Genomic DNA, 12,633 nt, shown 5'->3' on the forward strand with positions numbered 1-12,633 from the left:
CCAGCCGGAGCAGTGGACGGGACATCTTCAGATGCGCCTGCTCAGGTGTTTTGGCAATTTCTTTTGTATCTGGCTGCAACCCAGACACAAAGGATAGACGTAAAATTCCACAACCAGCTGCACTTTAAATCCTCCATGCATATCCCCGGCCCTGATGAAACTCTTCTCTGTGAGGGGGCCTGATATGATTCCTGTTGATGTGGATTCTTATCACTTGTAGTGATTTCAGTTATTTGCCAAGGGAGATAAAAATTCAGGACAGTCTGTCTGCCTTGTTAAATCCTCCCCCACAAGGCATTGCCAACCATGAGATGTAAAATATTATCTAAAAAATGGAATGGCACCATCAGTTCATCTCATTTTAATTATATAACAACCTTTTGTTCGGTGTGTCAAGACATGTTTACTCATCGAATAATCAATCTTTGCTCATCTAATTGCATTACTGTACTCTAAAAACACACAGTTAAAGGGTAATTGAGTTTTTTCCAACCTGGAGCCTATTATATCATGTTTTTGAGTCTGAGTGACTAATGGGAACAACAATTTTGAAACTGGTTCTGTATTAAGTGACCACTAAGGGCATTTGTGCACCATCTATTTAGGTCGACTAAAGTGCTTGTTTTTTCAATTAACAGGCGGCGAAAGGATCCCTACAAAGGACATCCTTTTTGTTAAAGAGTTAAATCATTTTTGCTTAACCAGAAACAGCCTCGAAAACACTATCACCAAACCCACCAGACTCCATTTAAATAAACAGTAATTCTGTCATTTTAAAACACACTTTATTCATAGTCCTGGTTAGGTTGAAATAAACCCTTGATTCACCTAGTTAAATGTGAAAATATGCTGACTCTATGCATGGTAAAATTAAGCCCTGTGTCCACTGAGCAGTACAGTTTAGTTCGGTATGCTTTTTTTTCCGTTTCCACTGTGAAAAGTTGTGGATAGTACCAATGGAACTGTTCCGCACTGTCCCATTTTTGGTCCCCCCTCTGTTGGGGTACCTAGCACACAGATCTGGTACTAAAAGGTGGAGCTGTGAACACTGCAGACTGTTGATTGGTCAAAAGCGGACAGTCACTCTGCTCAGGGCTGAGTTGTGGCTGGTTTTGAGGCTCATGTAACCGCTGTTCATACAGTAGAGACCATCAACACACCTTAAATTTCAATGTGACAATTTTGACCATTACTTTAGTTTTTGTTATGTCTCTTGGATGACATACACTTTCAGTAATGAGTGGATCTACAGGCGTTTAAAGATATATACTAATTTCAACAAGATTATGTGAACTGCATATATTCTACCCCGTTGTGCGGACAATAAACGAGGTGCAGACAAATAAAGGAAGAAATACTGTGAGTGCTGGACGGAGCAGTGAGTGACAACAGCCCCACCCACATTTAAAGGTACTGTTTGCAGTGGAAACACTAGGGTCTAGGTACCATGTCTGAAGGGTTACTTTTGGTTACAAAGGTACCATACTGAACATTTTGGGTGGAAATGGGACTTTTGTTTTTAATTTAAATGGAGTCTGGTGGCCTTGGCGATAATGATTTTGAGGCTGATTCTGATTAAACAAAAAGGATCCTTCTCTTTAGCAAAAAAGGTCCATCTCCTTTGGGATCATTTCCATAATGTTTCAGACACTTAAAATAATAATCAGAGCCTGTCTGTGCCAAAAACAAACACTTTTAGTGGACATTCACTGACAGTGCACAAACGTCCTAAGTAGTTATAATGCAGTCTGTTTCACCGCTGCATCTGTCTCACTTACAACTGGACCAATTTCAAAAAAATTATTGTTCCCATTAGTTACTTAGACACAAAACACAGGAAAATTGGGTCCACGTGGAAAGATACCAAAATTACCCCTTAAGGTTTTACCCAAATAGGAAATTCTGGGAGTCCTCATTTTAGTGTGAATGTCAACATCAACCTCTGCATTATCCCATGTTAGTACATTAAGCTGACCACGGTAGAATCAATGCTGTCTCTACCTTACTGATTGTATAGCACTGTAAATCAGTCCTCATCAAGATCATCAAGTAATAACATGTTTACTGATTGTGAATGGTTGTGCCATTTGAATCATTTTTGATACACTGTAGTTCAACTAAACCCATATTTTTATATATACTGTATGTACTTCGACACTTCTCGATGTCTGATTTTGTCCTTTTGTGTCTTTGAAGTTGAGCATAATAGTATGTACATATTTTAAGGACAGAATTGTAATTTCCTTTACTAATATATGGAAAACTCTTTGTTACATTTGGGGTCTTCTGTATCTCTGTAGAACGCTTGCTACCTTGATGCCATTGTAATTCATCGTTGTCTATTTTTGTAGATGTTTTAATAAAGTTAACCTTTTCAAATAACTCAAGATGTACTGTCGGGCTGCGATGAATGATAATTTCAACTATGGATGGATTTTGTTCGATAAAAAATGAGTAGTTTAAAAAGATGCCATTCATTATTTCCAAGCTCAAATTGCTTGATTTGTCTGACCAACTGTGCAAAGATGTTCAATTCACAATGTGGAAAAAGGACTATACTGCCTGATGAGGGAGTATAAGGTTGAATGGACTATAGAGCTTCCAGCTGGTGTGTACAAAAAAGGATCCAAGAGCCATTTAATCATTAAATGACAGTGGAGGGCAGGTGAATGGATGAATTTCTCTGTACAGTATACAAACATAGATCAATACATTACCATGCATACTATAACCAAGTATAATAAATAAAAAGTACATAAGTTTACTCTATTAAAGGTACAGTGTGGGGGGGTATACTGGCAGGAATTATATATCATATGTATGTTTTCAGTTGTGAATAACCTGAAAAAACAATTTCTGTTACCTTAGAATGAGCAGTTTATTTGTACGTAGTGAGCAGGTCCTCGTCCATAAAGTCTGCAATGTTGCATCGCCATGTTTCTACAGTAGCCCAGAACGGAAAACCGGGCTAGCAGCCCATCTCCAACATGCTGAACAGCATTAGAGAATCACTGATTTGTAACGTGAAACTGCCTTATTCTGCGTTTTTACTGATTTAATAACCTGGTCCATTTGTTTCGGAGAGGAAGAGACCTCTGTGGATAACTAGGCTCCCAATAAAAACCTCCTGAACAATAAACAAGGAAGGAGGGAATTTAAAAGATAGAAGTTTCAGCTGATTGCAATCTGCAGTCCTCATCACTAGATGCCACTAAATCCTGCTACATCTGACTGTTGCTTTAATGTATCCGCTTTCTAAAGAGGGAATCCGAAAGCCTTCGTCAGGATCCTACCTAAAAAGAAAACAGAAGTAAATACGACACTGAAAAATATACAACCATTTTCTCCTCTTGCATTACCTACTGAGTTGGAATTGATCTCACAGGTAAGTATATCACACAGCTCAAAATCAATAGGCCTATCAAGATCTGTTGGAATGTCAGATACACACATTAAATCAGGAGTGGTGTGGCAGCATGGCCTCTGACTAAGGGTCTGTACATACGGTCTAGTGGTGTGGCAGCATTGTCACCAACAAAGGATTTGCACAGAGCACACATAGCCTTTGTAATTTAACTTCCCCTTCTTTATACTCACCCACTGTGCATTGACAGGAACATTTCTCCACCCACTCCTGGTCTCACAAAGATTTTGAACACAACATAATACATTGAAAAGCAGCAAATCTTCTTTAATGAGTATTAGGGGTGTAATTATGCATTGATTTGGATTGAGATATCGACACAGTGATCAATGATCTGATATCCTACATGCAAATTGAAAATGTCACAGTCTGCTTCCCTCTCTCACCTGCTCCTGGTAAATTTCCATTCACCTGCACCCTGCAAGCCACCCACAGCCCCCTCATCAAGACAACGCCTCTCACCTGCCTCCACAGCTGCAGCTCATCAGCCAATCAGCCTGGTATAAAAGCCTCTCCAGCACACACACTCTTTGCCACATTGTTCTTTGACTATGCAGGACTGTCCAGCATTCAGTCTCAGCTTGAGTCCCGGTTACCGACCCTGCCTGCCTCTGACCCTTCTGTTTCCCGGTAAACTCACCAGCCTTCTGCCTCTATGTCTCTGGTTTCCGTCTGGCTGTGTGGTGCTTTCCTGCTACGACGTTTCAGAGTGAATGTTCCCTCTTTCCCTGAACCCAGAGACTGTGTGTTGGCTCTTGGCCCAAAGAATGAACTATCACCTTAATGTCTTGGTCAGCTCAAGCTTCTGTTTATTTTGTGCATGAATAAAGGTCATTACCAACTGTCACTGAGTGCTGCATTTGGGTTCAGTCACACCCGTTACAGAAAACATAGATATGTATCGTCAACTAAGATACATGCTTTTCATTTTGAAATTCCCTTGGCACTTCTGTGTCACCATTTCCGTCAAAGCACAGCTTATTCCTTAACATTCAAATACTGCTAGTGGTCTAGTTTGAGGCAGATAATGGCAAGCAGCCAACAAAAACACAATGAGCATATTTACTGATATTGTCTCATATCCACAATGGAAACCTATTGTGGCAGACTTCATGATATCACCAAAAATTGTAGAGATTCATAGAGAAGAATGTACATATCGCATTGTGATGAAACTTGTGAGTTACACCCCTAATGATTATTGGAATATTAATACAGTTGCTGACCAGTTAATTTCTAGACTGCTCCACGTGGTCTTAAATCAAACTTCAACCATTTCAATTAAGTACTTTGATTATGAATAAAACAGACAGCGAAAGGTTTCAGTGATTAAACCATATTTTATTGTCTACATCATCTTACAACATTTCACTACAGATAAATCTCAGATATTTAACTTGTATAGAACTTCAAAGCTATGTAATAACTACTTATGTCAACTTAAAGTACAGACATGCAACAACACATCTTTGAAAGGAAAGTAAAAGATTAGTCACGAGAACAAACACAAGTAGAAACTGATTTGGCTTTCATCTAAGACCTTCACTAATGACGGCCAATGGCTTAGCATCAGTTGGATATGAGGAAAAGTTCCCTGACAGAGAAGTGTAATAGGCCTAAGTAAAGAAGTCAACTTGACTTGACCACTGAGGAGTTCTGACCAGGCACTTGGCGATAACAAAATGCATAAGGCTTGGCAGCTGGAAAACTTTTGGCTGTTAGAGAAGAGTCTGAAAAAAGGATCACAAGTGCTGAGCTGAGCAACACCTTCCCATATGCGAAATCTGTTAAAATCTGTAACACCCAGCATCACATTTTCATGGAAATCAGTACACTAAACAAAGAGACTACAAAAACATACTATCTCCCGTATATCAGTTTAAACTCCAGGCAGCAAAATACACCAAAGCAGCAGGCAGGTTATTTAGTTAGTTAGTGATGGTCCTTTTTTTACTCTCGACATACAAAAGACTCTTGAACACACTGCAGCAAAGTCAAATGTCAGTGTTGTTTAAATCACCGCAACATACTTTCATTGCTTTCAACAGGAAATCCCTTCAACTCATTCCCATCGACCACATCCTTCCCCTTCAGTCTGAGACACAGAAAATCTTCCACTGATATGATTTTGGGCCCTGCAACTTAACTCGGTTATTACAAAAGAGACATGGAGTAAACTGTCATCACCACAGCTGTCTCTTTATTATGGACTAGTGGACAGAGATCAAATAATCATGAAGCGAGGCTGTGATAAGTAAATAGTATTAAAGTACGACAGTAACGATACGCCCACACTCAGGACTGTAGCGATGCTGTGATAGTGAGCTCTGCACCGCTTCATGGAGTGAAAGGCACAAAAAAAAATAAAAAATAAAAACATTTCTGACATTAAAAAGTGAAACAATTATATCAGCTGATAGACCAAGTCCCCACACAGAGAAAATGAGGCTGACTGCAGTCAAGGTAAAAAAGTAAAAACTTGCATACTTTAGGTCAAGTATAAAACAACTAAGACGGTAAAAGGAATTCCTATCTGGAAGCTTTTGTCTCCTGGTAAAAAAGAAAAATCAGCTTCATCAACAATTAAACCCCTCACAGCTGCTTTTGCTGTCACTCACAGCACAAAGCACGACAGCTTGGATCGGGGACAGTGAAAGAACCACAATGAAGGAGGAACTGTAAAAAGACACGCACAAGTGAAACATGCATGCACAGAGACAAGACTATGGTGCTGCAGAGTCATTACAGTGGTTATAGGCACAAGGAGGAGATGTGGAGCTCCTAGCTTGAATATCGGCGACACCTCTCCTGGTTACTTCGACCCTCCCTCTCTTCTTAACGCACAAGAGTGGGCATCCCAACCTGCAAAGTCAATGAGAGACACTTGAGATATCTTCCACCTGCACCGGCCGTTGTGTCTTATGTCAGTCCATTGCACACATGCTGCAGCTTACCTGGGAGATGTTGACTCCAGTGAGTTTCTCCACGGTGGCAGGCAGCCTGGTCATGATATCTAGCACCTCTCCTGTAAGTTTGGCTGCTCCCACCTCTGAGCCGCCGCTGGACACCATGGTGATCTTCTGAGCCGCCGTCAGTGGCTTGCTGATCTCCTCTGCCATCTGCGAGACAACAAAGAACACAGGAGCTAAGGGTTTAACAGGGTGAAGGAGAGGAAAAGGAGACATTTTGACATCTTATGACTATAAAATGTGGAGAGACAGACAAATATAAGGCTTTATATAGGAAACTCGAGATTGGTGAGGCTCTACAACCACATGGCGTTTCATCACACAGCTCTAACATTTATCTTTATATATCCATTCATCCATGAGACTGACCAGTGGCAGTTTCTCCAGCAGCATGTCCACCATGGCTCCCTCCTTGTACTGCTGGAAGGCCTCTGCTTTCTTTGTCATCTGCTCTGCCTCAGCGCGGCCCTTAGCTTCCACAGCAAAAGCCTCTGCCTCGCCCTTGATCTACAGACACACAGACACACACGTACATTATTTTCCTGGATGTAATAATGTTTGGTAATTGTGATACAGTGAACAGACAGGGAGGGGAAAGTGGAAATGGAAAACGTGCAACAAGGCTCACCCTGATGGACTCTGCCTCTGCCTCAGCCTCCATGATGAGCTGCAGGCTGTCAGGACGGAAACGAGATTGCAAATTGCATTTTATCAACTCTCATCAGTACTGTACAAGAAAGCAGTATTATGTCTGTAGCACTCACCGCTGAGCCTCAGCCAGCCTCTCCAGTTTGTATCTCTCTGCCTCTGCAGGCTTCTTGACCTTGGCCTCCAGCTCCTTCTCCTTACGGACGATCTCCTGCTCCTGCAGCATAATCTGCTGAGTCCTCTCAACCACCTGAACCTGCATCTTCTCCTCCTCAATGCGCTGCTTGGTTTTGGCCACCTGATGAAGGAAGAAAAGAATAAAAGGGAATTCAAACACCAGTCAGCCTTCCATTCCTGAAATGTGATCAGGTTATCATCTGCAATCTGCTTTGGCTCTGTTGGTTCAAGCTTGACCAGCAAGCCTGATAAAATCTGTGCACAAGGTCCGTGCAGGCTGAAGAGACTGACCAGCCAATATTTCACCAGCATAACAAAAACTCAGCAAACCTACAGGAGATATATTGTGCTCATTTTCAGATGAATCCTTATAGTTGGGGTCTCTACTTGAACATGTTAACACGGTTTGTTGTTCCAAACAAACTCTTTACTTTCCTTATACTATCTGTGCTGGAACACCTGTACTCCTCCTCTGTCTCAAACACAACATGGAGGTGGCTGAGCTGGCAGCTAACGGTGCTAATTCCATAAACAGTGCTAATCAGGACAGTGATAACCTTTGTATGAGCGCAGTGCAGTGGTTGCAATTAGCTAGCCAGTGGGATACACACATTTACTAGCACGCACATACGAACAGTCTGGCCACCACAATAATGAACAGAGAAGCTCTGATTACAACACACAGAGTGAGTGTGACTTCATTCTCTGCTTAGGTCGCCATTATTCCACTATGCCTTTACTAATCAAATAGTGGTTTGCTGCTATACTGATTGTTGCATACAGTGAGTTTAGCCCCCCCCCCTCTTCTGAAAAGCCCTGTCTGCTCTTATTGGTCAGTGTATCCAGGTCTTTCATATCCACTCTCAACCTCTGCACTATCACTACAACTTTTCTACCTTCAAAAATCACCAATAATGCTTCCAGACCAAAATCTTAACAAAGAGACACGTTCCAGCAGGAATATGATCAGAAATCAGGTACAAAGTAAGAACACTGTCCCTGATGCTCGCATTCAGCTACATGCAGTGTTGTATGTAATGTAAACCGTTGCAGTAACGTGCCTGGAGCAGATGACCACATAAAAAATTAATCAGCTTGTCTCCAACATAGAAAAAAAATGTTGAAAAACCGAGTGTTCAGAACAGTCTGAAGCTTCAAGTTTTTGCTCACAAGGATTATTTTTTACCTACGTTTATCTCATTATTTCAAACTTTGACCACGTTTTATATGAACACCCGACACTGTGACATTATATATGAGACAGAAAATAAGGAGATCAGACCGTGAACAGATGACTGTACCTGAAGCTGATAGGCCATTTCTGACTCGGCCTTCTTGGTGTTGACCTCAACATCATAGGCTGCCTTTTTCAGCTCATAGTCTCTCTGAGCTTTTGCCATCTCAATCTCATTCTTGTACTGAGCTGAAACCTTCTCCTGCATTGCGTGGGCCTCCTGTATAGACAATGCAGCAGGACAGAAACCAAGAAATGTCGGTTTATCTCTTCAAACAATGTATTATTGTCATTTTCAGATGGTTCCTATGAGCAAATAGGCAGAATGACAGGGATAAAGACTAAAGAAAGAAGATGATTTTACCCTCATGACAGCATCTCGTTTGTACTGAGCCTCTCCAATCCTGGCATCCTTCTGCACCTGGGCCGTTCTGGCTTTACCCAGGGAGTGAAGGTAGTCCTGGAGAGGAGGAAACAGTGACGGTCAACTGTGAGACAACACAGCTCGAGCAGTAAAAGAGAAGGTAGTGCATTAGGCAAACACAAACAAGATATGGAGTGGTTACCACTGAGGCACTTAGACCTAATTGATCACTAATGTAAGGAGCAGCTGGGGTTCTGTTGAGTCAGAGACAGCGAGTCAATATCAAGCGCTTAAGTGCATTGCTATAGCAGATGAAATCATTCGGGACTGAAAGCTTTCATAGGAAAAGTTTCAGGCTCACAGCAGCATTCAGACTCCTGCTGCTCCAGTTATTAATGTGGGTGTTTTCATCATCAGATTTTTTTCATTCGCACTGGCAGAAAATACACCAACAGATATGAAATACCTGATCATCATGAACATCTTTGAGTGTGTAGCTGACGACACCAATCCCCATGTTGACCAGGTCAGAGGAGGCCACCTTAAAGACCTGCTCGGAGAACTTCTTACGATCCTGGTAGATCTCCTGTAAACAAAGACAAATATAACAACAGATAAGTATTCTTGGTTTTACATGAGCATTCACTCAGTGGTGAATAATAAACATAAAGCCTCTGAACAATCTTTTATGGGCGGAAAATGTCAAGCAGAGTTATTTGATAAGGTCAGTACACAAACCTCCACAGTCAAATGGGCGATGATGGCTCTCTGGTGTCCCTCCAGTGTTTCCAGAGCAATCTGGGCAATCTCACCCTCAGACTTGCCCATAAACATTTGACAGGCTGTGGCCAGCATCTCTTTGTTCTGGCCCTGGATCTTCACCTGGAGAAAGACAGGAAAAGAAAATGTGAAAGGTTAGGGTTCACAGGCAGATGTTAACTCATTTGTATATTGCACTTCAATATCATGCAACTTCCTGTACATATAACTAATGACTCACTCAATTTTTGCCCTGTGGGGGTGTCCCATTGACCTTCTCTGTCCAGCCTGGGACATTTTTTAAGTGCTATCTTCCTCTCCCTTGTTTACAGTAAATAACCCGTCAAACTAAATTGAATGTTGATGCTGTGGATTTATATATAGTACTGATGAGTCTTGTGCTTTAGCAAAAATACCTGCATGAAAGTCAGTTGTTGGTTGTTTCCATTTACTTATACATACATCACATTTAAAAATGTAAATCCTTTATTAGTAAGTCATACGGAAAGCCTCAGGCCTGCATGCACAACAGACGATTTCTATAAAAAGGTATTGCTTTTAAATAACAGCTGATCATTTTCCCTGCCTTTTGACGTCTATGCAAGCTAATGTTTATTTTTGTGTGGAAACATGCACAGCTTTTAACTCCATTTGACTGAAGCCTAATTGTATTTCAGTCATCCATTTTTCAAAACATACCTGCGCAATGCCAGTGACAGAGATAGGGACACCATGACGAGTGTAGACTTTGTCACTCTTCACATTTAGAGTCAGAGTATTGAGTGTGATTCTGGAAAAAAACAGGGCAAAAAAAGGGAAGGGTAGAGATGTGGATGGATTAGATGTAATAACAAAGAGCGAGAGTGAAAAGACAGCAAACGAGAGGCAGAGGAATTTAAATCAATTATCATCCACAAAAACCACTGCTCCACGCTGCTAATGACATGCAGCACAACAATGAATACATCATTTAGGAAATGTATCCAGAGCACATGCTTCCTCTATAAACATTTATTTCCTGTGTTTGTTGACCAATGCATGAAATCCAGCAGCTATGCTGTATTTAAAACAGAAAAGAAAACAAGAGACTTAAACTAAGATTACCTCTGGATCTGCTGAATACATGGGAAGACAAACACTCGTCCTCCAGCAATCATTAGAGGAGGAGACCGGCCAAAGCCTTAAGGGAAAAAACATGAAACATAAACATTGCACTGCCATTCAGTAACATACAGCTAGTTATTCGCAGATGAACTGTGTCTAGGACAGAGTTCAACTCGTAACTCTGTAGTACAGCAACATGAGTAATGCAATTAACTCATGATAGCTTGAACCTATTCAGCCTGTTGCAAGCTGGAAATTTCCTAGTTTACCGCAGACCAACTGTCTAGTGTTGCTCAATATCATCTTATCACAAGACGTGTGATGGTTAAATTACATGATACAAGATTACTGGTCCACTGTAAACACACTAGTTTACTACAGGATTATAATGACACATTCATAGTACAATGACTTCCTGGAACTTTATAAAAACATAATACTTCATGTCGGTGAAAGTGTTTCATTACCTATTGTTTCTACATATACTGTCCCACTGTGAGGAAACACCCTTACAAGCATAGACAAAATAAATGAAGCAAATATCTTACCAGACACCACCATGGCTTCATTGGGTCCACACGTGTAAAACATCTTGATTCCTGTTTTGAAGGGGAAGAAGACCTTGTCAAAATATGAACACTGACACAGCTAGCCAGGAAAACGACAGCATCCTGTTTTCTTGGACATCACTGTGATGCATTTGAGTTAATTAGATATCTGAAACTACAAAGCTGCTCCATGAATCACAGGTTTATAGCTGCATTTTCTGTGTGGATTAAATTGATGACGCCATTATAAAATGAGACTATCATTTACGTATACTGAGCTCAAGATTTTGATATTGGATCGATGTTTTTTTTGGATACAATAGACAATATAGAGTATGGTATTAAAAGGCTACAGCTGACACATGTCCATGTCAATCATTCATGCTACAGTCTCATTTACACACTTTCACAGAGAAACATACTGTTCCTCCCCCTCCTAACAACCCCAACACAGGGTACTCCTGTTCCCTTTAACCAGTAATGTACTGTCAGATAATAGTGCAGCAAAAACACCTCAGTGCTACAAGAATAAGGTCGGGCATACTGTACTTTACGTGTAAAACCGAATGACGTTAACGGTCTGCAAGGGCAGCTAGCTCGTATGTTAACGTTAGCTAGCTGATATAAGACAGCGGAATAATCGGGTTAGCTTCGAGGACGTCACTACGGCAGAGGAAAACAGTTCAGCTATTAGCGCCAACTAAATTATGTTACCGATTTTACCGTTCCGTTTAACTTACCGATATGCGGTCAATACAAAAAAACAATCCTTTTTTCAGAATAGGTCAGATTTCTGTTGCTATGGTCAAGCAGCGAGCCGTTTCCCGTCAACTGGAATGGCAAAAATGTCCGTGGAGAGGGGGAGGTGCGCAGTGACCACGCCCATCCTCACTACAACAATGACGTCTTGTTGTCGCCATCTAGTGGTCAAAGGTGAGAACTGCATCTGCACTGCGCTTTATTTATCAACTGTTTTATTAAGGTGAAGTCAGGTGATTTGTGACATCAGGTTAAATAAGACAAGGTTTTACATATTGGGCTCTTTAAATATTGGCAGCCAGTCACCAAACACGTGGAAACCATTCACCTGTGGTTATCCATGACCAAATTATATCCTCGTGAGACTTGATCTTTTGTTTGGTATGTGTTTTTAATTTCTCCTAGCTATGTGGGATTAGTAGGACCTATGAAAAAACTAAACATCGTCAAAGATAATAAAGTCCCAGTGTCCTTCAACAAGCTGATGATAAATTCCCAATGTCCTCAAATGAGTACTTCCTAATTAACAGCGTCTTAGCTTGTTACTGTTGCTAAAATTGATCAAAGTTGTTGCATGTCAAACTGCAGACATTGTGGATCATGAATAAACAAGTTTCAACCATAAAATCTGATCAGGTTTTGTCCAC

At 41.0% G+C, this 12,633-nt stretch overlaps 1 protein-coding gene across 1 annotated transcript; it reads right to left on the reverse strand.

The window, feature by feature from the left end:
- Positions 1-4,744: 4,744 nt before the first annotated feature.
- flot1b (flotillin 1b) lies at positions 4,745-12,104 on the reverse strand. Its single transcript, XM_033641478.1, has 13 exons — positions 11,968-12,104; positions 11,228-11,278; positions 10,680-10,755; positions 10,275-10,365; positions 9,555-9,698; positions 9,283-9,402; positions 8,817-8,912; positions 8,520-8,672; positions 7,158-7,339; positions 7,022-7,067; positions 6,763-6,900; positions 6,379-6,543; positions 4,745-6,286 (listed from the first exon to the last, which is right to left on the reverse strand). Exons 2-13 carry the CDS (start codon positions 11,268-11,270, stop codon positions 6,260-6,262), a joined length of 1,281 nt encoding a protein of 426 aa, XP_033497369.1. The 5' UTR covers positions 11,271-11,278; positions 11,968-12,104; the 3' UTR covers positions 4,745-6,259.
- Positions 12,105-12,633: the final 529 nt, after the last annotated feature.

Source organism: Epinephelus lanceolatus, chromosome 10 (genome assembly GCF_041903045.1).
Source record: "Epinephelus lanceolatus isolate andai-2023 chromosome 10, ASM4190304v1, whole genome shotgun sequence".
Classification (NCBI taxonomy): domain Eukaryota; kingdom Metazoa; phylum Chordata; class Actinopteri; order Perciformes; family Serranidae; genus Epinephelus; species Epinephelus lanceolatus.